General features: G+C 41.1%; 1 protein-coding gene across 1 annotated transcript in view; it reads right to left on the bottom strand.

The window, feature by feature from the left end:
- Window positions 1-24,794, bottom strand: part of sema6bb (sema domain, transmembrane domain (TM), and cytoplasmic domain, (semaphorin) 6Bb) — a 164,463-nt gene that overhangs the window by 22,622 nt on the left and 117,047 nt on the right. The window contains exons 15-16 of the mRNA XM_033621764.2: window positions 22,622-22,699; window positions 15,248-15,306 (exon numbers count right to left, since the gene is read on the bottom strand). Of these exons, the coding sequence (XP_033477655.2) occupies window positions 15,248-15,306; window positions 22,622-22,699 (137 nt within the window). The remainder of the gene's footprint in view (window positions 1-15,247; window positions 15,307-22,621; window positions 22,700-24,794) is intronic.

Here is a 24,794-nt window from a genome sequence, read left to right as displayed (position 1 = left end):
AATTTCTTTGTGCAAAGGGAATATATACCTCTTTTATTACCACTTTTCTTTATAGGTGTTTTGATTACATCATTGTATGTTCATGCAAAACCCAATAAACAAAATTAAAATATCTGTTGGTGAAAAACTGAAAAAACAAACAAACAAACAAACAAACAAACAAGCAAACAAACATCTTGGAGTATCTGTAGACTCTAAAACCCTCACCACCGGAAAAATTCACCTCAACTTTTTGAAAGATTGCAACCTTGCACACACACAAACACATATATCACCACAGACCCGTGGCTCGCTGAGGGTCAGTGTGTGTTTCTCAAGGCTCCCACTGAAGCTCCTGCTGTGCAGAAGGAGATGTGAGGAGCACAGGGAGGACTCAGAAGAAGAAGTTAGATGAAAGAGCCAAAGCCCTTCAGGAGTCCTCGCACCTCGCTGAGCTTTCCAGAGGCTCAGGCTGCTATTCTTATCTTCTTAGAGCTCACTAAAAAAAATCCCCATCTCTACACCGAAAACTGCATATACGCCATACACTATTTCACTTCCCTCTTTTCCTCTGCAATGCTCGACTACACACACACGTCAGTTGATGTAAAGCGCATAGGTCCTCATATTTTCATCAGCCAAGGCTCAGTATTCACACAGGGGATCAGCTCTGTTCTTCAAGCCTCTCGGAAGCTCCTTGGGGTGGGAGAGATGTGTGAGTTAGAGCACAGTCTAGTGTCTGGGGATGCACAGCTACACACCACACTTCCTCTATCTCTACTTGTCTATTCGCCGTCTCCCTCTCCCTCACTGTGTCTTTGCCACTGGTATCTGACTTGCGGGAGTGACAGCAGAGGGAGTTAGGAGAGGAGGAAGGACGACTGTGGCGTCAAGGTTACAGAGCCCTCTCTCTGTCTGAAAGAGGAGACCGCATCAAACAAAAAATGAACTACTGTGGCGAATGCTTCCTCCCCCTTCCTCCCTTTCTTCCTCGTTTCCTGTCTGTGTCTTTCTCTCTGTTGGGGTTCAGGCTACAGGGCAACACATTTATCATCAGCAGACTTGAGACCCTGTGCTTTAACTAGCTGCCATGTAAATACAAAGAACTGTGTCGGCTTTATGGGCCCCCCCTTCTAAGCCTCAACTCAGGCCCCTTTCCAAACCGCAGCAATTAGAAGGGAACTAGATGAGACCGCGGCCGTAAATTTGCCAGCAAATTTTCTTTCCTGCACAAAGCTCCTCACAACATTACAACCACCGGGGAGAAAGACCGAGTTGGTCCTGGATCTGCGGCGATCGTCATCCACTCCAACATGACGCCACAACAAGGAATCTCCAATCCGCCGTCGCCTCATTGATGTTTCAGTGGACCTCAATTACTGAGTGATTGCATCCCGCTGTTCCACCAGTCAAAACACTGCCTTTCTTCAGGAAATATTTTCACAGCACCATAATTGCTTCCATCTGTAGCTACACTGTGGCAACACTAGCTATGTCATTACGGCTGAGTGAGTTCACAGCAAAAACGGGTGGCAAACGTGTACATGCAAGTGTGAACGTTTGTGTGTGTGTGTGTCGGTGAGGATTTGGATGCATGCACTCGTTGGAAAGCTGCTTTTTATCAACATGGAGGAAACAGAGATTTGAGAAAAGTGTTGAGTTGGAACAACGAGGGAATGTGATGAAGCAGGACGCGTCTCCTGTAGCAACAGCACCACACACACACACACACACACACACACACACAAACACACAAACACACACCCAGCCACACACCGCCTCCTTCTCCTATTTGATGGCTGGTTTAACAGCGTTGACTTTAGCTGATGAGTTGTCTGTGCAAACACAATTTGACTCGTTCCCCCAAAAGGCCTGCAAACAGCAAAAATAAAATGAGGGAGTGTTTGGCTCATCGCTGCTGGGAGATTCGGGAGCTGTTGGGTCCCAGCAAAATAATTTGGATGTAAGAATCTTTTTCCTTCAGAGTTAAGAGACCCTCATGGCAAATTAAATGAGAGAAGTTGGATGTTTGACAGACCGTTTAGCCCACGTTTATGCTGGAACTGATCTTTCTGTCAGCAAGGGTCACGACCTGGAAAAACTGAAAGCCAGCCAATCGACACATTGCGATAACCCGCCATAAGTGGATCTGACATACTATAGCGTCTGTCGACGCCTGAACCAAATCCAACTCATTAAGCTGTTTACAGAAATGGTTTATATTACCTGTCACATGTGTGTTCACACATCCCTCGCCGCACACACTCAAACCCACACACACACACCAGAGTGGCTCAGAGTCAGTTAGGTGATTTCTGTCAGCAGGGTGCGTTCTGCTCAAACATCATTAAAACTGAATCCTGCATAAATCCAGCTGCAGTTTGTCACACTGGCTGAGTTGTCCACTGTGAAGAGCTCTCTAATTTGGAGGGCACACAACTGCTCACACACGGACATTAATGGCTCTATTTTCCTGCAAGCAGAATCGCTAGTTCAAACTGTGGGCACAAGTGGGTGTGACCAGCTAATTTTTTGCAAATTTAGAGACCAGAGGCTCGATAGCAGTCGTGGCACAGCAGAGTGAAAAGTGAAAAAGAGGCTGAAACATAAATTAATACTTGATTAGTAGGAGGAATACAACATCAGTACATGGAGCAAGCTTCTCTAATGGCCAATAACAGCAGCTCTGACAGTTTCTTAACGGGCGAGGAAACGTCTTCAGAAGGTGCAGAATCCCAAATCACATGTTCCCTGCAGACCAAACATATTTATCCAGCACTCTTAATACAGAGTGTAGTGCTATATTTTTGCACAATTAAGATGGGACTCATTTCAAAGATTATGTAACCACTGTTCCTGCAGTGGCAAGTATACATACATACATTAATTAACTATAACTACACAATGAAAGAATGTTTTGCTGCCTCTTCATCATTACTAGCGATGAAGAGGCAACTCTTACTAATGGTTAGTTAGTAGGGGTGTAACAATACGTGTATTTGTACTGAACTGTTCGGTACAAGCTTTCAGCTTGGTATGCATTACAAACCAAACGATACGTTGAACTATCCTGTTACATTTGGGAAATAAAACATACAGCTGAAACTGGGTGAAATATTATGCTCTCGGTGCTACTGCGCTCAACAAGGCAGCCCACACAACAAATCTGTCTGCCCCTCCCATCCCCAAACCAAAACATTCCACTCCAGTGAGACATGCCTGAGGGTATGCTACTCTAAGGTAGCTCGTTATAAGATCATTGGTAACGCCATTACCAGAGCAGAAACAGAAGATTCTCCAGTCACGTACTGATCTGGCGTTTGAAACCACTTTGTGTTTGCTGTTTATTATGAGGACAGTAACCAGAAAGTGGTGGATAAAAAAGACAATGGTATGCATTTGTTTTTATTCTCTATCTTGCACGTCATACACTTTAGTTGGATTGGATCTTCAAACCCTTAAAAGTGTGCATGAACTTCAACCAGATTATGTAAACTGCAAATATTCTATGTCCTACCTTGGAGAAAAATGGTTCAGTACTTTATTTTTGTTATTGGTATTTATGTGTTGATGCACATTTGTGTATAAATATGAATGCCTAACTCATGACGTGCCTAGCGCTTTCAAGAAGTTTTTAAAGTTTTCCTCAGACATTCATTTATATTCCACGAAGCAATCTTGGACTTTGATTTTTCATATTGTTGGACTTCACTTAATCCATATTCATCGAGATACAGAGGATCTTTGGAGCAACCTTTCTCCTTCAATACCATCCCCCTCTTTGTAAATTGTAGATTTCCAACAATTTTGTATCACTGCTTTATTTTGCAACTTTGATAAAGTATGCAATCTTGTTTTGATCTTTTTAAAGTATGATTATCGATTATAAATTGGGAAGGTATTTTCAAGACATTTTGTCTTTTAATGTATTCTGCACAATATTCAAACTATCTTTTTGTGTATATTTGCAAATAAACTAAACTAGACTGTTATCAACAATCCCCTTGATAACACTACAATAAAAATGACTACTATACTTCCATCGAGTATTGTGTGTGCAGCCACAGCCTGATATTGCTTTTGCCTCTGTGCCGTAGAACTCTATTGCTCTCCAAAAACTATTAAAAACACAAGGAATTTTTGTAGTATTTTACTGGGTGACATACAGCACAGTTTTCCAACAGCTGAACATTTTAAAAAGGTGCTTGGAGATTTGAGTACAAAATGTACGAAGATCATTCATAAGAAAACAGCTTCTAAACTTCTAATAATCTAACTGAGCAGTATAAACATGGAGTCTGTGTTTGTAACAGTTTGTTACGCTGGTGTCCAAAAAGTGTGAGATGATTTTGCATCTATTTTGTTAGATCCCAGTGTGGTGTCAGAAAATTGAATAATTGATGAATGTACCCACACTGTTTGAGTGTAAATATGGGCACTGCATCACACACGCTCAGACTAGAGACTGCAGATGGAACAAACATATTATTCAAGCTGCTGTGTGACAGCTACAGGTGTTTAATCAAGTGAGGTGGAAGAGAGCTTTTACAGTTCATCATAAGAGCATTGAAATATTGCACTGAGAATTGCCTTGTGATGTGAGTTTGAAAAATGTCAAAGTTAAAGAGGTGAAACTCGAAATACATGAATGTTTTATAATTTTGGAGAGATCTGTGTGTGTGTGCCTCTGATACTAAAGCCTCGAAAATTGATCTCTGGGCATGTGTTTGCAATAAAATGTGGTCTTAGCAGGTGGAAACGCGCAGTTTCATGCCAGAACAGATGCGTCACTGCACCCCCCCTCGGCACAAGAGTGTTTGGACCCACAAAATTACAGAACAACAACGAAGTTAGCTTAACGCCTGAGAGAACGTAGGGCCCATAGGCTAAAAGACCCACACACACACACACACACACACACATAATTGAACCCAGTTATTTCTCTGACCTCATCTCTTTCATCAAAGTGTCCCTCCCACAACACATCGTCTCAATTATACGACGGGCTTCCAAACTCTGCTTTGATCAGAGTGGGTTCAGAGGAACGGCATGTCTTTACATACTAATAGTTGGTATGTGTGTGTGTTTGAGGGAGTGGAGGATCTTTGTTTTCTAATAAATGCAAAGAAAGCCATGCATAACCGCAAGGCAATACCCTTAGCTACACTCCAAGTCGTCATATAGCTTCACATAACTTAACTGATCTCTCACTGTGGTCTTTTGACAGAACAGAAAATACATTTTATACCAGTGGTGTTATTATCAACTTTTTATGACAAATTACGCTGAATTTATGAGGAAAAACATGTTTTTCTCACAGGCCTCCATGGTGAAAGAAGAATAAAAAAACAGACAAAATTCTTGATGAATTTGAGTTAAGTGGGACTGCGTTTAAAAACAGCAAACTATATCAAAATATACATTCACTAACTTTTGCACAACTTGTGCAGTATAATACAAGTCTCATTTATCCAGTTGTATGCTCAATACTTGGCAGACACATGCATTTTAAATACAACCTTACTATTTAAAACACTTCCACATACACAGTCTCAGGCATGGAGGAAAAGTGCACCAAGCAATGTATTCTCACACAAGGGTTCGATATCCTACGAATTAGCGACCCATGAATGATGTAATGTACTTAATGTAAAGTTACGGGGGGTTAGGTTTAGGCAAGTAAAGTAACTGTAGTTAGGTGTAGGGGAAAAAAATGGTGACGATGATCCTTGAAATGATTTACAGTTTATTTAAAGTTCACAGGCCCCAAATGCGGGTCTCCTGGGGACAGTCCCGTATTTTTGCAACCCATCCATCACCCCAGCTGACCTCCTTACAGGATCGCTTTCTGCTTCATACTTTACTCCTGTCAGTGCATTGGTCACCTGATTCCGACCTTCCCAAATATGTGGGGTTTACAGGAATTGCTGGCTCATGATTAAGTGGGATATGGACAAATTTTGGTGCATTACTTTTCGTAGAAAAAAGTACAAACATTGCATGACAAAATTTGAACTCTGCTTGTGCAGATATATATATACAGTACAGGCCAAAAGTTTGGACACACCTTCTCATTCAATGCGTTTTCTTTATTGTCATGACTATTTACATTGTAGATTCTCACTGAAGGCATCAAAACTATGAATGAACACATGTGGAGTTATGTACTTAACAAAAAAAGGTGAAATAACTGAAAACATGTTTTATATTCTAGTTTCTTCAAAATAGCCACCCTTTGCTCTGATTACTGCTTTGCACACTCTTGGCATTCTCTCCATGAGCTTCAAGAGGTAGTCACCTGAAATGGTTTTCCAACAGTCTTGGAGGAGTTCCCAGAGGTGTTTAGCACTTGTTGGCCCCTTTGCCTTCACTCTGCGGTCCAGCTCACCCCAAACCATCTCGATTGGGTTCAGGTCCGGTGACTGTGGAGGCCAGGTCATCTGCCGCAGCACTCCATCACTCTCCTTCTTGGTCAAATAGCCCTTACACAGCCTGGAGGTGTGTTTGGGGTCATTGTCCTGCTGAAAAATAAATGATCGTCCAACTAAACACAAACCGGATGGGATGGCATGTCGCTGCAGGATGCTGTGGTAGCCATGCTGGTTCAGTGTGCCTTCAATTTTGAATAAATCCCCAACAGTGTCACCAGCAAAACACCCCCACACCATCACACCTCCTCCTCCATGCTTCACAGTGGGAACCAGGCATGTGGAATCCATCCGTTCACCTTTTCTGCGTCTCACAAAGACACGGCGGTTGGAACCAAAGATCTCAAATTTGGACTCATCAGACCAAAGCACAGATTTCCACTGGTCTAATGTCCATTCCTTGTGTTTCTTGGCCCAAACAAATCTCTTCTGCTTGTTGCCTCTCCTTAGCAGTGGTTTCCTAGCAGCTATTTGACCATGAAGGCCTGATTGGCGCAGTCTCCTCTTAACAGTTGTTCTAGAGATGGGTCTGCTGCTAGAACTCTGTGTGGCATTCATCTGGTCTCTGATCTGAGCTGCTGTTAACTTGCCATTTCTGAGGCTGGTGACTCGGATGAACTTATCCTCAGAAGCAGAGGTGACTCTTGGTCTTCCTTTCCTGGGTCGGTCCTCATGTGTGCCAGTTTTGTTGTAGCGCTTGATGGTTTTTGCGACTCCACTTGGGGACACATTTAAAGTTTTTGCAATTTTCCGAACTGACTGACCTTCATTTCTTAAAGTAATGATGGCCACTTGTTTTTCTTTAGTTAGCTGATTGGTTCTTGCCATAATATGAATTTTAACAGTTGTCCAATAGGGCTGTCGGCTGTGTATTAACCTGACTTCTGCACAACACAACTGATGGTCCCAACCCCATTGATAAAGCAAGAAATTCCACTAATTAACCCTGATAAGGCACACCTGTGAAGTGGAAACCATTTCAGGTGACTACCTCTTGAAGCTCATGGAGAGAATGCCAAGAGTGTGCAAAGCAGTAATCAGAGCAAAGGGTGGCTATTTTGAAGAAACTAGAATATAAAACATGTTTTCAGTTATTTCACCTTTTTTTGTTAAGTACATAACTCCACATGTGTTCATTCATAGTTTTGATGCCTTCAGTGAGAATCTACAATGTAAATAGTCATGAAAATAAAGAAAACGCATTGAATGAGAAGGTGTGTCCAAACTTTTGGCCTGTACTGTATATATATATATATATATATAGATAGATTTAATTTTATATACTTTATTAATCCCCGAGGGGAAATTCAATTTTTCACTCTGTTTGTCAATTACACACAGGTCCGAACACACACATGCACAAACTGGACCCATACATGCACTAAGTGGAGAGATGTCAGAGTGGGCTGCCCATGACAGGCGCTCCGAGCGGCTGGGGGGTTCGGTGCCTTGCTCAGAGGCACCTCGGCAGTGCCCAGGAGGTGAACTGGCACCTCTCCAGCTACCAGTCCACGACCCTCTGGTTTCCAACCCAAGTCCCTATGGACTAAGCTACTGCCGCCCCAATATAGATATACTTGATATAGTTACGCTGTTGCGGCCCCCTATTACTTTCATTTACCAAGAATTTTCTCTTTCTTCGTTCACCATGGAGAAACAATTCAGATTCCCAGAAGACATAGTGCACTCTTAGGACATTGTGCTGGTATCAGTAACATTAAGACAAGTGGTTGTGCTAGAGCTGAAAGTGCCCTGGGAGGAAGGCATGGAGGAGGCCAGTGAGTATAAGAAGGGGAAATGTGCTGGTACTATTACTGATGATGCGTCCAAGTGGATCACTAGATGTATGTATCTACCTTGCTGCCTCCTATTACTTTACTTTTCTTGGTAAATTAAAGTAATAGGAGGCAGCAAGGTAGATACATACATGTATGTATCTACCTTGCTGCCTCCTATTACTTTAATTTACCAAGATTCTTCTTTGTCTTGGTTCACCACAGAGGTAAGTAATTGATACACAAATTATCATTTTTTGTATTCCTTTAAGAGGAACTAAATGATACAAAAATAGATAAATAAATACTGGTGTGAAGTGAGGAGAAGGGCAGCAGCTCCGTGATATACGAAAAGAGAAGATTAAGAGGGTAGGAGGCAGGTGGTTCACGTCACCTCGACAGAGTTACAGCTTGGCCACAAGCCCACTGAGGAGGCCAGTGACAGCGCTGTGACACAGGAGATGCCGGTGGCACTCTCAGTCCATTTGTCACACCAGCCCGGCCTAGCACCCATGAAAACAGCCTCTCCTCTCACTTCCCCGCGCCTCCCACCATTCTCAAAGCTTTCATCCACCCTCACTCTCGTCTTTTCTCACTTTCCTATTTGATTACCCCACCACCTCGCCTTTCTCTCCTTCTCTGACCTCGCTCCTTCTGTCCTCTCTTTCGCTTTTCTGATTCACCCTTATGACTCCACACTTCTGATCCTCTGAACCGTTTCACCCTTTCCATCCTCAAAGTTTGCCTTCTTCCTATGATCTCTCAATCTCTTTTTCGCTCTGCTCTCTACTCCTTGATCTGATTTGCCCGGCCCCCCTCCCCATCCTCGCTCTTCCTCAGCCCCATTCCTTTCCCCTTGCAGAATCACCCTTGATATCTATTCGACTGCCATCAGCCAGAGGAGAGATGAAAATCGATTCTCCTTCCAGCAGCCGCTTCTCTCTGGCTAAGGAGAAAGGGGAGGCAGTTAGCTGGGCTCTAAGTAAGGCCGTCCATCCATCTCCCTTTGAGGTCTGACGACAAGGCTGCTCTGAAATCAGTGTAGCACTGACTGGGACGGGGGAGAGAGATGAAGCATGGGGGAGAGGAGAAGCACTGGAGCAGCAGAGGAGCAAAGACTATGGCCCAATAAATGGCTTGTTCTTTTTCAGACCAGCTTCAAAGCCAAAACTAGCATAATTCCTTCTTTTAAAACTGAATATAACCAGCCTGACCGCAACCTTACAGGGCAAGATCATTCAAATAACTGACGGCTTCTTTTCACTTAGTTTTATTTGGCCAGATTTTCAGACACATGTCTCTGATACTTCTGCCCACAACAAGAAAAGGAGGCTAAGACATCAATTTATTACACATCCACAACTTTTCAGTCGTAGGACTATTGTCATCTTGCCAGAAACAATGTCTTTGGATGTTTTACTGGAACTATACTTAAGAAAAATGTTGTAGTACTTGGGATCAGTCTCAGGACTACTTTCTGAAGGTCTTGGACTCAACCACATTCTTACTCGGTCTCGGACAAAGAGGACTCCGGATGTTATTTCAAGACCACAACTGTGGGGGTATCACTAAATTGCTTGTGCAATAAAGATGGTCAAGTTGATTTCAGCTCCTTCCATGCTCATACAAAACAAAGAAAACTTCCCACACATGAACCTCTGCAATGCCTTTTGATTATTCTATCAAGACATTTCTCATGGTACAGTCATGCATACACACATATATACAGTATGGGGATAAAAGGGGTGAATGAAGAGGAATCTTCATTTGTTTTCTGTGGGTGATTGAACAATGTGGTCTCACTCCAAAGTTGTCAAAATCCGGTGCTTAGGCAGTGACTTGTGCTGTCAGACACTGACGATAAAAGCAGTCCTTTGACGTCGGCAAAGCTGGTTACTGTTATATTTTAACAGTGCTTGGCGGCATCAGGGGGAAACGTGGCGGGACAAGAACAAAAGTCAAGGCGGCGAAAGTTGGAGTAGGGCGGGTGGGAAAGGTGCTGGATAGATCCAACAAACACTGACCTTCACCCAGGAGAGTGGTGTTCGTGTCCCGTAAGATTATAAAACCAAACCCTGTTCTTTTTTCCTAAAGCAAACCTTGTGCATTTGTTGTTGGAGGAAAAAAAATGTCAATTTGTGTTGTTGTACTGACGTAGTGCATTTATTTTGAAAGAGACTGTATATACACGGTACATTTCCTGTGAAAATGGAAGTGTACTTTGAAAGAAGACAATGCATCTGTCAGGCAGAACTTGACAAGGCGTCCCTGAAGGTCCATGACCAAATGTCGACATGTGACGAGGTCGGAATGAGAAAGTGTTGGTTTTAATGGGAATGTGGATTTGTCAGATCAATTTAAGTAGTGCCTATAGTTTGCATGTTTCACATTTTATCATGTGTGTCATGCAGCGTGGGACTCGCAGTGGTCTGCGCTCAGTCTTGACACCGTCTCAACACCTCAAAGTCTTGGTCTTGCCTCAGTCTCAATACACTCTGCTCTGGGTCATGACTTGGTCTCGGTGTAGGTGGTCCTGACTACAACAGTGCTCAATAATATTTTCTCAAAACCAGAGCAAATGCTATAGTGGCTGTATATCAATAGAAGTACTAAAAAATGTATATTTTGTAATTAAGTGACTTGTAGGTCACTGATTCTCAACCTTTGTGGTTTGTGATCCCATGAAAATCCCATGAACTACCTTGTTATGAGAACAAAGGAATAGAAACAGTAAAAAATAATAATCAATGTAGAAGAACAATGTTTTTTCTTCTTTTCTGCCTTATTATTATCTCCTGAACCCCTCTGATATATCTCGTGACCCACTGAGTCACCCCGACCTGCAGGTTGGGAAACACAGAATGAAGTGGCCCTTTAACCTTAACCTGTTACCTCATGCCTGACCACAATCTTAATTAAAAAAGCTCTTTTTTAGGATGACTGACTGTTGAAGATGGTGTGAACTCTGATAGTGATGGAGCCCAGAGAGGGAAATTTTTTTTTAACACACAGCTGCAGAAAGAGACTCCTCTTGGAGAAAAAAAGTAAGCAAAGGGACGGTGAAAATGAGATTGCTGAATTTCCCCAAAGAGGGATAGATAGGCTAGACCATATCTCACCTCCCATCTGCTGGGTCAAGACACAGACAGGTGGAATGAGTCCAATATAGAGATATGAAATATTCAGCAACCAAAAGCCTTCTGTCTATTCCGCCAATCCAAGTCCCTGAGGAGTCTGTGTTGGTGTGTGTGAGCATCTGTGTGTGTTTGTAAGTACACAGATGTACAGTATGTGTTCTGTGTACCTGAAGAATGGGGCATGTGGAGAGAAGCACAGAGAAAGATGCTGACAGACACATGCAGAGAGGCAGTTTTCAAAGTCTTAACGGTGTCAGTGACAGTTTGTCATAACAAGCTCATCGAAGCTGCGCCTCTTTGTCTTCCTCTAACTGAATATTGCGTTTACAGATGGCTGGACGAATCTTTGTCTTACAGCAAGACAAAGAAGGATGGACTGTGCGTTAACAAAACACAGAGGAAAGCATCCATATCAGGGACAATGAAAGTGTCAAATAAAAAAAGAGATATGATGAAAAGAAAGGCCGTGGCATCGAGTTCATCACCACATCTGAGATAAAGTGCCGTCTAAGTGTTGGTGGCAGGCGTCAGATAGATGCTGCCTCACATTCCTGCCATGCCAACCCAGCAGCTCTCTCGTTCATCTAGAGACAACAGAGCTCACCTCCGTCAACAGAGTTCAGCCTGGGCATATTTCATGACTGGATCAGGCGCAGGAGCAAACATGCCTCAGAGCTCAGGAATTCTTCAAAGGCAGGGCCAGGGAGCAGGACAGTACATCTCTATCTGACACTGGTCCAAGAGCAGCAGCCATCAGGGCACTGCACACTTTCATCCCTGTGCAACTGATTCATTTCATGTGTATAAATCTGAAAAGTGATATTCTGCTTCACATTTGTGGCCAGTTCAAAGGAACACTGCGCCAGACTTTTAGGTGTCTGAGTCTATTTACGGATCATGGCAGAAACCGCACAGCTTGTGAATCTGTTTTGTTATGTCTTTTGTTGCATCTGCTATCGAGGTGCATTGTGGGAAATGTAGTATACAGAGTTTTGGGGCTTGGCCCATTCTAGTTGGAGAAGACTGATTGCATATCTGTAATGTAGAAAGTGTTTTAAATATGACAAGTAGTGTTGTCAGAAATATCGATTTATTTTTCGGCGCATGTCGATTCTGCATATTTTAAACTGTTTTATGATAATTTGTGCTTTTTGGGGGTCGTTTTGTGTCTCTTAGAGATCATTTTGTGTCTTTTTTGGTTGTTTTGTATCCTTTAAAGATCATTTTGTGTCTTGTTTGGTCATTTTGTGTCTTGTTTGGTCATTTTGTGTCTTTTTTGGTTGTTTTGTGTCTCTTCCTGGATGTTTTGCATCTCTGTGTGATCTTTTAATTGCTCTTCTAGGTCACTTTAAGTCTCATCCTGATCTGTACATGTTAATTTGAGTGACATGTTGAGGTGAAGGCCAGGGGGGCCTCCTGACACTCTAGGCCCTGAGGCCTGTGCCCGGTAGGCCCATTTAATATTCTATCCATGCATGATGCTCAACTATTTCCGTTCTCACCTGCCTGCTTCTCTCTTTCGGCAGCTAGTCTAACTTACATTGCAACAACGCTGGCCGGGCTGTAAAAGGGCAACACAAAGTAAAACGAAAGTGTCAGAAGATGACACAACAAAGTCTCAAACTTCAAATCCTATGTCACAATATGCAGGCCGGCAGCAGCAAGCTAATGTTGGTGCCACTCCTAGCAGCAAAGAGCCTTTTGATGTAATGTTGGTATCAGCAAAACCACCTGCTTTTACTGTCACCGCTAGTGATGAAAAGACTGGTTCTTCTAAGTAACCTGGTTCACGTTGTTCAGCCACCACTGGCAAACAGACTAATGAAAGAACACCAACATATGATAAGGTAAGTATTAGCACTTATTTTTTCCTACTTCAAGCACAAATTCTATTATTTTACTGAAAATTGTAATAGAATTGTTGTTTTTTTGTGATAATTTAAGAAAACAATCATTTGTGCTCAAAGGACAAGCTGGTGTACTGCCTCGTCATATCGAAATGGGACATTATGCTGCTTTGGGAGAAGAAAAGAGAATTTGTCCAGCGTGTGATGATCTGTGTGTGATCTCGGGGGAATACAAAATTAGCATCAATTAGGCTTTTTTTTCCTCCTCATGTCCTTTGTATTGGATTTCTTTGATATTTTGTTTAGTGACACAAAGATACAAGTAAGCTGATGGATGTGAGTGACTCACAACGACCTGCAATAGTTGTTTGAATATAAGACATTCAAATTGCTAAGTTATTTCGTGAATTTAGATTAGGGAGAAGCCATCCAGAATAAGTGCCACAACGCTCAGTTTCATATTCAACCTGACACAAGGCTGCAGGTGCATACAAATGCAGGAAATCAGAGAAAGAGCAAGTATGCTAGAGACAAGGTACTTTCACTGGCTGAGGACTAAAAGTCAGGACATCTCTGCTGCTCTGATTTGACCACCTTCTTTATCTCTCGTTCACAAGTACCCCAACTTTATGGAAATGTAACATTAAATCACTGTAGCACTCTTTTAAGGATGGTCAATATCTTACAGTCCATTCCAGAAAAAAAGTGCAGTGATTATCTACAATGTGCAGCAAGTGGTAAGTGGTTCTACACCTTCAGTATCTGTGTCATTACTGTGTCTGACCCTGAGACCTCGCACCAGAGGTCAAGATATAATAAGTGCAAGAAGAGGATCCAATACTAGAGGTTGTAAAACACTCCATTAGCACTGAGCAAGAGTAATTATGTTCATCTCTCACCCACTGGTGAAGCACAGAAGTAGAGTAATGATCATAGAAGTTGTATTTTTAATTACGAGCTTCCTGCACAACAGTATGTATTTGCTGGAGTGAATTTCCCTTGTGCAGAAGAAATATCACAGATTTTTCTTCCAGTACATGCTATTTTACAAACACTAACTCGCAGGAATCAAAAGCAGGATACATGCACGACATGATCTGTTTTAAATCTAATAACCCCATAGGAAGATGGGTTTCTGTTTAGGATCAACAGGAACAAACAGCTTGAATTATGCCCCCCTTACATGTTCTATAAGGGGCTACACATGTGCTCAATGAAGACAAATAACGAGCTTAACTTCAGCATACACAGAGTGAACATCAGCCATCAGTTACAGAGGCGGCCCCCTGTGGTTTCTGGTGGTCAGAGGACCTGAAGTGAGCGAGCAGCATCAAACAGAGCGCCCATCTGAAACAGGATTAGAGTTGTTGGCGGGTTCTGATTATGCAATATTTATCTGTTCTTTTCTCAGGGAGCATGGCACATGAACTCGGGGAACTTTCAGAAGCAAAGGATTAATTTGCACGCATTGGAATTAGCTCTCAGATCAAAGGGAGGGGGTGTCATGGGAGTATCCAAAACCTCTGTGTATCTAGAATAGAGATTTCGCTTTGCTGTGTACCACTTCTATTTTCATAATGATATGAAGGGTGGAAAAAAAAGGGAAACATCAAGGGAAATTCAAGCTGGAGTGGAATATAATTAACTGCATGTATATGCAACAAAACCTACCAGACCAAAGCAAAGATAGTATACAAGTAAGGACAGAGTAAACAGCAAGGAGAACAAAGTTAGCTAAAACATACATGGGGATTTTCTTGGCGGCTCGAAGACAAAACGAGACTAGCCGACTGTCTTAGTGTTGGATCCTGGTTACTCTTGGGAAAAGTGAGAAACTACAGAGCACTGAGGTGGACTGGGACTTGTCTCTGTGTTTATTTGCAGATTTTCTCTGTATAAACTGACACTACCAGCCTCTTCCTCTTCTTTTACTGTATCGTTGTTTACCCTGAAGATACACAAGTTATGTAAGGATCTGGGCAAAGACAAGAAAGCTATTAGCTTTAACACTTGTGGGCAAACACACACACACACACACACACAGAAACACACACACACAGGCTGAGAATCACTCCTCTTACCGTCACAGTCACCCAAGTGGGCCACGTTTCCCTGTTCAACATCTTGCTCGAATGGCAGTCTGCAGAGGAGAAGAGACACAGTCATTAATCAGAGGACACGGAGGCGCAGCGACTCGGCCAGTGACATGCAGCACAGATCCACTCTGATAGAGTAAAACTATCTCAATGTTACAGCAGAGGACAAGTTACAAGGGAGCGTATATCTCTACAAGCTCCGTTTGTGCTTTGATTGTAGAAATCTCTGTTTTTGTTCTGACAAAGTGGGAAAAAAAATCTTTAAAACAGCAAAACTCAAGAGGCCCTTAAGCTGTCTAATATCCTAGAATAATCACCATTACAATTCAATGATAACCACTTGTGTCTGTAGGGTCATTAATTAAGCTAATTAATGTACTGAATTACAAATATTTTTTTGTCAGCATACTTGTCTTCACATTAGATATTTGTGGCGTAAATATAAACTCCATGTGTTCAAGTAATAAGGATTTATAGTAGGAATATCTGTTTAAGTCATTTATATGGAGGTTGTTAAAATATCATATCATAAGATCATCATATCAGTTTTATGAAAAACCTTTTATACTTTTATGAAACACTAACTGGTCATGAAAGTAAATGTTCAACAAAACCTCAAACTTTACTCATATTCTACAGTTCGAGAGAAATTATGACATATCTTATTTCTACAACTCTATCCGCGTGCTTTAAAACTCATTTTCCACTCAGGCAACAGGGGAGCATGAAAAACTCAAAAGGACAAAAACAGATGATGAGGTGAGGAGGCAGAGAGGAAATGAGAGCAGCACAGAGACCAGGTGCTCACAAAGAAAAACACAACTGCTCTTAATCATGGCTCATATCAGGGAAAACAGCACCAAGTTGTAAAGGACAGGGTATGACTGTGTGTGTAGGCGTGTGTGAGCACCAAATGTATCATATCGTCTATAGCCTTGATTGAGTACATTTACAACAACGGACACAATGTGCGTGGAAATACCTGTAACTAAGTGATATAACACAACAACTTAATCATCATTACATAATGTAATGCATAATCCAGCTCATTTGTACAAGCCCGGATCCACACGAGGTTTTCATTCTTATTTCAACGTTGATGTGGGAAAACTGTGGAAACACACACTCAGCACTACACATAATGATGATATCTGACTAACATAGTGGTACTTCTGTGCTTTAAAAGCTATTCATACTGGTAAAGACTACTTTTCCACCCTAACATCTTGATTTTCACCAAAAAGTGTGCAAAGGGAATGGTTCAACATTTTCATAATTGGCTTTCTAGCTGTTAGTTACACACCGCATTCATCTCTGTACGATAAATACTGTACGAAGCAGGACCCTGGAGATCGTTAGTTAAGCTTAGCATACAGACCAGGAACAGCTAGCCTGACTCCATCCAGGTAAAATGATCTACCAACTAGCACCTCTAAGGGGTCACCAATCAAATGAAGTCATACGCCACAGCTGTAATCAGCTGACAGCCAGCTGATTGGATCATTGTTTCTAATCAGTCACACACCAATCACAGCCCATTCCCACACAAGGTGGTCCATTTCTACTCACTGATCCCTGCTACACCAATGCTGCCACACACCACTGCTACTGCTGCGGGCCAAGCTTTACCTCCACCACCCCAGCCTCTAACTTTCTAATTCAAAATCCTAACATGGCTCTAAGGTCAGAAATGGAGTGACAGCTGTGAGCTAGTTCAGGCAGTCAACTCGAGCTGCACTGATTAATACACACACGTCATACTTCCCTCTCCATATGTCATCTACAAAACACACGGTCCCAATTTGACTGTTGATTTAAGCTGCAAAATCTTCCCAGCTCTCCCTTTGCATTGTCTATGCCGCTGCTGCTCTGTATCAGTACTGCTACTTGCTCTTTCAGCACCACCTCCACCTCAGCATCCACCTGCAGCAAGGGGTGGGGGGGATTTAATCATCACTCCCCAATATCTCATGTAAACATATCTGTGGGGAGTGATGAGGCCGGAGTCCAGCCATCAAACTCTATGTTCTGCTGTTGAAATCAACATTTAAACGTGAGTTGTTTGGCATAGCATGCTGATAGTCTAATCCAGGGAGCACCTCAAGAGCGGAGCCCTCAGTGGCAGACAACTGTATTTCCATTTGTTGCAATAAATGGTTAAATCTATGACAAGTGTTCCTCACTGAACATGTTATATTTCATTTGGCTTATCTAGGGCTAGGTATCGGTACTTTATACCTTCAAGGTATTAACTGAAATAACCCAGTACAAGGAAGTACTGAAACATCTCCTGTCAAACAATACCTGCATTCGAACCTTTCTGTTCCAAGATCTAGAAAAAAAGAGACTATTTATACTGTTTTGCTCGCAGCAAATCATCGCAAGCCCTCTTCACATTGATGCAATGTATAATTGGCCCATTACTGCAGCAGCTACAACCATACAGTCTGAGGTGAAGTTGAATGCGGTGTGATGGAGTTGGCAGTTCAGTGCGCAAAGAATAATGTGCCCCAAAATATTCAAAAGTATAGCTATGCTTAATACCTGTGGCGTCTGGTGGCATTTTATACAACTGAATGTTTTCATTCACATGATCGGTATCAAATGAAGAAGAAAAAAAGGTATCAAATGAAGTACTCTATTGGTATCAGTATCTTTTAAAGGGCACTAGTCTTGGTATGGGTATTGTAGTTTTATTAACGGCACCTGTCCCTAGTCTTATCCACACAAAAAAAAGTGTAACACAACAGATTTTGGGAAATTAAAGCAGCAAAAGGTCAAACTTTTTTTTTTCATTCCTTTCATAAGGTGATATATTTTGTTGGTTGATGTAGTTGATGTTATCAGGGCATCACTTTTTAAAATGAACTGGATTTAAACTGACTGAGACTTGTGACCAAACACTTCAGACTTGTTTTACTAACACTTATATTAAAGAGCATTTGGAAGCAGAGATGCTAAGGTGGTTATGTTTATATTAACGATTATTTATGAGTATAAATTCAGATATAGTTTGTTATTTATGACAGGTATGGTGCTGACAGGCTGTTTAGTGTGCATGAAAAAAGAAATGGTACAATGCGGTGCTTGAAAGATGATGTGAAGTCTGCTTAGGTTTGGACTACAATAAGTTTTGGACCATGTTAAGCTGTGTTATAGTGTGTAATAAAGTGCAGTAAGTGACAGAAATACAACAGCATGTTGGTAGTGGACCTGGTGAGATGTACATTAGAGTAGAATCATCTGCTGCATTTGTAATCTCAAATAAACCCTGTTCAAGTTTTCCCTGCCTCATGTGAGTACTTTGGGTCTTTCTGTTAAAACACCCACTAAATACGCAAATGTGATAATTAAGGGAACATTTAGAGAAATGGGAGCTTATTCAAAGTTACAAGCCTGTAGGGTAGCAAATATGTTTTGAATGCTGGCCAAAATCTTTTTTACTAACAAAAGAAGATCTTTACATTTTCTAGTTGATATAAATGAATATAACAAATCAAAGACTTTCATATGTCTTACCTTGCTTTATCTTTTCTGATAATGACTCAGTGAAAACCACTGACGACACCTTGGATTAACTGGGAAAAATCTCTACACAGAAGTAAATAACCATTTAAGTTTTACATGGTTACGCAAACAGCGCTGCTACACTGAATCACTATTTGGCCTACAAACAACCTTTGAAGAACCAGAGCACAAAAAAAGCTCATTGGGACAACTGACTGAGGAAAAAGTCTGTATTCTGCAATTAGCTAAAGGCTCAGGCAGCAGCGTAGCCAACATCCGCGCTTTTAATGCCTAGAAATCACTGTGACAAATGAGTCCGAGTGCACTGTGAACCAACAGCGGGTTGTCACCTTAATAAAGAATAATGTTTTGTGTTCAGTTGGCTGCCTCTAACCGACTGTGGGTCATTTACTTTGTATACATTAGCTTTGCCTGTGAGTCTGTGTGTGTGGATGTTTTTTTTTTTTTTGACTGTGTTTTTTATGTCCTCCACTTTCTTCCATGTACATTGTAGCTTTATAAAACTTCATAATAAAAAGTAAAGTGCAAAGACCATATGTGTATTCATGGTGGATGCTTGAGTGTTTACAGCAGTGATTCACAACCAGGCGAACTTACACCCAGAGGTGGGAGAAATATTCAGATCCTTTACTTCAGCAAAAGCACTAATACCAAACTTTGAAATATTCAACTATAAGTAAAAGTCCTGCATTCAAAACCTTTCTTTAGTAAAAAGTATTATAAGCAGAATGTAATTTTAATATGAAAAGTAAAAGTACTCATTCTGTAGTAAAATGTTCCCTGTCAGTGTTTTCCTATTATCTCTGATGTTTTTGGATTGTTACTGCTGCATTTTATTCCTGTAGATGTTTTAAGGTTGTACTCATTTTAACTCCTTTATATACTGTTGGGTAGTTTAATCTGCAGCAATGCATCAAATTCTAGAAAATCATCATCTGTTTGAGAACCTGTGAGAGTCACGTGTTTCTAAAAAGTCTGTTTTCAGCTTGCATTTCCAGCCGATCCAAGATGGTTTATAAAGAGATTGTTGAGCTTAAGAAGGAGAATTTTCTCAACACATAAAGGAACAATTCATCCCTCAGTACAGCACTGGATGTGAAAGGTATGAAAATGGTAATCTAAAAAGCAACTAAAACTGTCAGATAAATATAGTTGAGTACAAAGTACAGTACTCCCCTGTGAGATGTACAGTAGAAGTACGAAGTGGCATAAAAGGGAAACATGTGCAAACAAGTAATATACAGTGACCTTAATTTTATACTTAAAGACGTATTTCACTGCTGGAAAGATGGTCTTTTCATAAAACTGATCTGTCTATGCAGTGCAAAGACACAAATACTTTAGAAATTTGTGCTACATGATGAAAGAAAACAGAGGAAAAGAGCCGTGGTCTTGTTTTTGCTCAAGAGGTAGAAAACTGAGGTTTCCAACCCATAAACACCTCTGCTGGTGAATGACGTAATACGAGCGTTGCCACTTTAACACAGGAAACAATGTGACAGCCAGCTGGTAACAAACAACCTTGAACTACAGTTAAACAGTACATTAAAAAGGCTTTTCTGAAAACAATTTAGGGGCAGTAACAGAGTAACATAAACTTGGTTAACCTCCTGAGACCCTTTGTCCTCATACGAGAACAACACATTCTGGGTTTATTTGACCTTATACTGCGTTCTACTTAACTTAGACCTGTTGTTCTCATTTGTGGACACTTTGTTAGTAAGAGCACAATAAAATAATCCATGTAAAAACAAGATGGCATCCTTATTTGCTGAGTGAGTCTGCAGCTGATCCCGAAAAGTGGACAAGGTCCAAAACCTGATCACATTTTATGGTTGAAACCTGATTAATAATGTTTGTAGTTTGATATGGCAACACCTTTGACCAAATTTAACAACAGTAACAAGCCAAGACACTGTTAATGAGAAAGTATTCGTTTGAGGACATTGGGACTTGATTATCGTCTCATTTGAGGACATTGGGACTTGATTATCGACTCGTTTCAGGACACTGGGACTTAATTATCATTGACAATGTTTTAGCTTTTTTATACTTCTTGGGTCCTTCTGATCTAAAATAGCTAGGAGAAATTAAAAATGCATACCAAACAAAAGTTTGGGTCTTACTGGTTAATACTGGATCAGTACCGCTTAGTTTTACAGTTTGATGTCAGTATTTTCAGCCTTCGTTTCAACAATACAGGGAACAGTATGGCGTCCACCTCCTGTTCACAAACTCTCGTGTTACAGCTAACTAGTGCACTAAAATGTGTTTCTGGAGACATTTTAGGCAAGACACAGTAGCAGAATCTTCGTTTGTATTCAATCAGTACTGCCTAGTTTTATGGTTTGATTTGAGTTTGAGTGAGATAGAGGTGGATCTCTTTCCCAATCCGCTTTGATACTCTCTGTGTCTGTGGTGGTGGGCATACAAAAAATGCATAAGTACAATCTGTAGTTTAAGCAACAGCCTTCCAGAGCCAGTAAAATTTTTTTATCACATTTCATTTACACTTACTACCCACATTAATATGATGTGTGTAGCTGGTTGACAATGGGCAAATTATCCCTTTAAGAGAGAGTGAATATTTAGAAAGTGAGCAGAGACACTGAAACACTAGAAGCAATGGATAAACTCTGTGTCACAATATTCTCACTAGCATAAACAAAAGAAGGTGAGAACACTTTTGTATCACCTTGTTTAGCAGAACAATAACAACCCTCTGGAACATTCAGAAACACACATATGCACAACAATAAAACAGAACATAAAACTATTTTTTCCTCCCAGTCCAACACCCACAACAGCTATTTCCATAAAGAATACAAAAGTTATTTACCGCGGAAACTGCCCAAATTACAATCTAAAGTTATATAACATCGACTGCTGAGCTTTCCTCTGGCGTCAGTTTGCAAAGAGAGGTTGCATTAGTCCACAAAAAGGAAATCCACAGTAACTCGATGCAAAATCGATTGCCGAGTTGACCGCCCTTGGTAAATCAAATCAAGACCAACACAGAGGCCTTTAATAGTATAAGCAGGCAGCCCGAGGTGGTCCAAAGGCCCGTGTTGTCTGTTCTGCTGGCACTACACCTGTGTTTTGAAGGCCTAATTCAATAAGCAGCCTGACTAAAGAGAGATTTGATTTCACTGGAGGGAGGCAGCCAGGACTGGAGGTGAGCTGTCAAGACAAACCGCCGAGTTTCAGTAGCAGGAGGAGAAAGAGGTCACACAAACACATATACTCTCACACAACCAGACAACACACTGTATGGGTACATCTGCATAACACAGACAGTGTTACACAACAAAGACACAAACACAAGCTCTGCGCTCAGTCACACACCTACACAGTGTTATATGGCCACCACTTGATAACAAGCAAAGTGGAAGAACGTGGTATTGTTTAACAGCGGCAGCAGACATCTTGAATCAATAATGTACACAGAGCAGACTGTGTGACAGGCTACTTAGAGGGCACAGATGTTACTCAGAGGCTCAAGTAGTCACAGATAGAACCAAGGACTTCCAGACCTGATAAATAATATATAGGATGTCTCGACGGGTGGTCGGCTAGGTGTGCTGTCAAAAAAATAACCTTCAGAGGAATGATAAAAGTAGAAATAAATCAAATCCAAACAAAACAAAACAAAAACAATGGGATCAAAGAGAGGGAGAGAAGAAAGCTGTAAGGCTTCAGACGGACTTGGAGCCAGACAAAGGATAAACCAGACAGACAGGGTGTCAGCATGTTGATGCAGGACAGCAACTGTGTACTGTATGACAGTGTTTGTGTTGTGGTGATGTATATACAAATGGAAAGGTGTCATACCTGGTTCCAGGTCTGAGGAATGAGCAGGTGCTTCCTCTGGTCCAACCACAGTACGGATCCCTGGAGGCGATACAGTTCCTGCAGGGACATGAAAATTCACTTAATTGCTTGAACCCCACAGAACCTCTATTTCACTTTAAAATTTCATTTATGCAGATTTAATTGTGAATACTGATTTGCTTTGTGCTGACTAGAGCTTAAAGGTGCACTCCACCAATTTGACACAATTCATGGCCATTTATTTCCATCCTCTTAAGACCTGAAATTTATTCATCACAGTGAATATTTTGTCGTCCTCTTCAAAACTGGGCAAGGTGGAAACGTTGTTGAGAGCAGGAACAGATTTCTTTTTAATGCTTTCTTGTCAGTTAATTAAAGTAGTTCTCTGAATGAAGCGTGAAAGTAAATTCTTGACTTTGGAAAAAGCAGTTGGACCAAAAAAAAAAAAACAAAAAAAAAAACAATATCCAGAGTTTCCTAATACCTTTTGGAAAATGGAGATGCAAATAAAAGTTTTGGTAATCACCAAGTTTTCTTTTCTTTTAACTGTCAATGTTTTGTATCATCTGATGTACCTTTTTTGCGTGTTTTTAGATCCTGTAAATGTCTTGGATGTGTTTTAAATGTATTCTCTGTGTGTGTAAACCTGGTGTTGAGCCCTGTCGAAGACAAATTTCTGTTGCCTTTTGGTTCCAGACAATAAAGTTTTCTATTCTATTCTATTCTTTTTTTCTGAGATAAGGTCTAGAGAATGGAAACGTGGCGATTTGAGAGCTATCTGTACAACAGCAACATTTTATATACAAGAATTTACCTAGTTTTCATCACAACAGTTTCACAATGTCCATGTTCAAAGAAAATGTTGGCATTGTATGTTTCTGCAATCCATGAGTACATTAACATTTGCACATTTCATATGTATCATATCAACGTTTGTAAAGTGACGTAATGTATAAGCTGACATATGTCATTAGGAGGTGGAGAAAATGGTGGAAGGCATTACACCTAAGCACGACAGATGCCTAGCTGCAAACTACTGTTCAAGACCAGCAAACAGCAAAACCAGTTGTGTTTGAGTGAGCCATTGCTGTGTATCCACTGGCTTCTAAAGAACTTTAGACCAATGATTTGCAACGAGACAGAACCATTTTAGATCGTTACAGAAAAATGTTGCAGTGGTGTGAACTGCCTGGTCTGAGCTTGACTCAAGCTGGCTGATGGTGTCACCTGCAACTCAGCTGGTCAAATCGCTGCTGGCTGGTTTTAGAACATAAAGCACGTCACCTATTTCAACAGCCAATCGACTTGTAATGAAGTTCAATGGTCAAGTCAAAATGTCACAGACAGCATGCTCGCTTGCTGCAGCAGTGGCTTCGTCCCCACCGAGCCGTCTGTTTCCGTGTTCACAGTGTGCTGGTGTAGGACTGTGGGTCACTTCTGCTGCTCGCTGTATGTGCTTATACCCCCTCACGCACACACACACATACACATTCTCATGGACTAACTAATTGGTGCTGCTCACCTTTATTATTGTAGCATCTGATGCTCATTTTGTTTCTGTTTTTTTGCTGTTTCATCACTCCTACCAATACAACTGTAGCCAGTATGTCACTATCACTATCCTTATTCATATTTTAATAAGCTATAAATTATATTCAGCCACACAATAAGTCTGAAAAGCTGGAAAACAGTGCAGAAATACAGAGAGTTGTGCATAGAGACGATACGCTGTCTCATGTAGTTGCGTTAGTTAGTTAGTTAGTAAATCTTTGGTCTGAACTGGGCTTTAGGCTCCAAATAGTGTTTTTCCAGCGGGGATATGCCACAAAAGCAGTTGTTATTTCACCTAAATGTCGCTTTTTTTCTTGATGGGATTGGGCCCCCAAAGCTGGGTATTTTAAGCCAAAATGTGATCTTTTTCCAACCACAACCAGATGTGGTTTGTGCCTAAACCTAACCACACATTAACCACAGAGTTGTTGAAAGGTTCAACGTATCCGCTAAATAATAACATGAAAATGTAACACATCTGTGGTTTGCAGAAAGGTACAATTCCAATATTTTTTCCGGAGATTGGTTTGCCATGTGTCTTGCAGTTTGTCTCTCTTCAGACAAAATGGTTTGTGAATGGGATATATTCTAACTCCATCTCCTAAATACCAGATGTTATAAT

The sequence above is a fragment of the Epinephelus lanceolatus genome, chromosome 6 (genome assembly GCF_041903045.1).
Source record: "Epinephelus lanceolatus isolate andai-2023 chromosome 6, ASM4190304v1, whole genome shotgun sequence".
Taxonomy (NCBI): domain Eukaryota; kingdom Metazoa; phylum Chordata; class Actinopteri; order Perciformes; family Serranidae; genus Epinephelus; species Epinephelus lanceolatus.
This window is presented reverse-complemented; position numbering and strand designations above follow the sequence as displayed.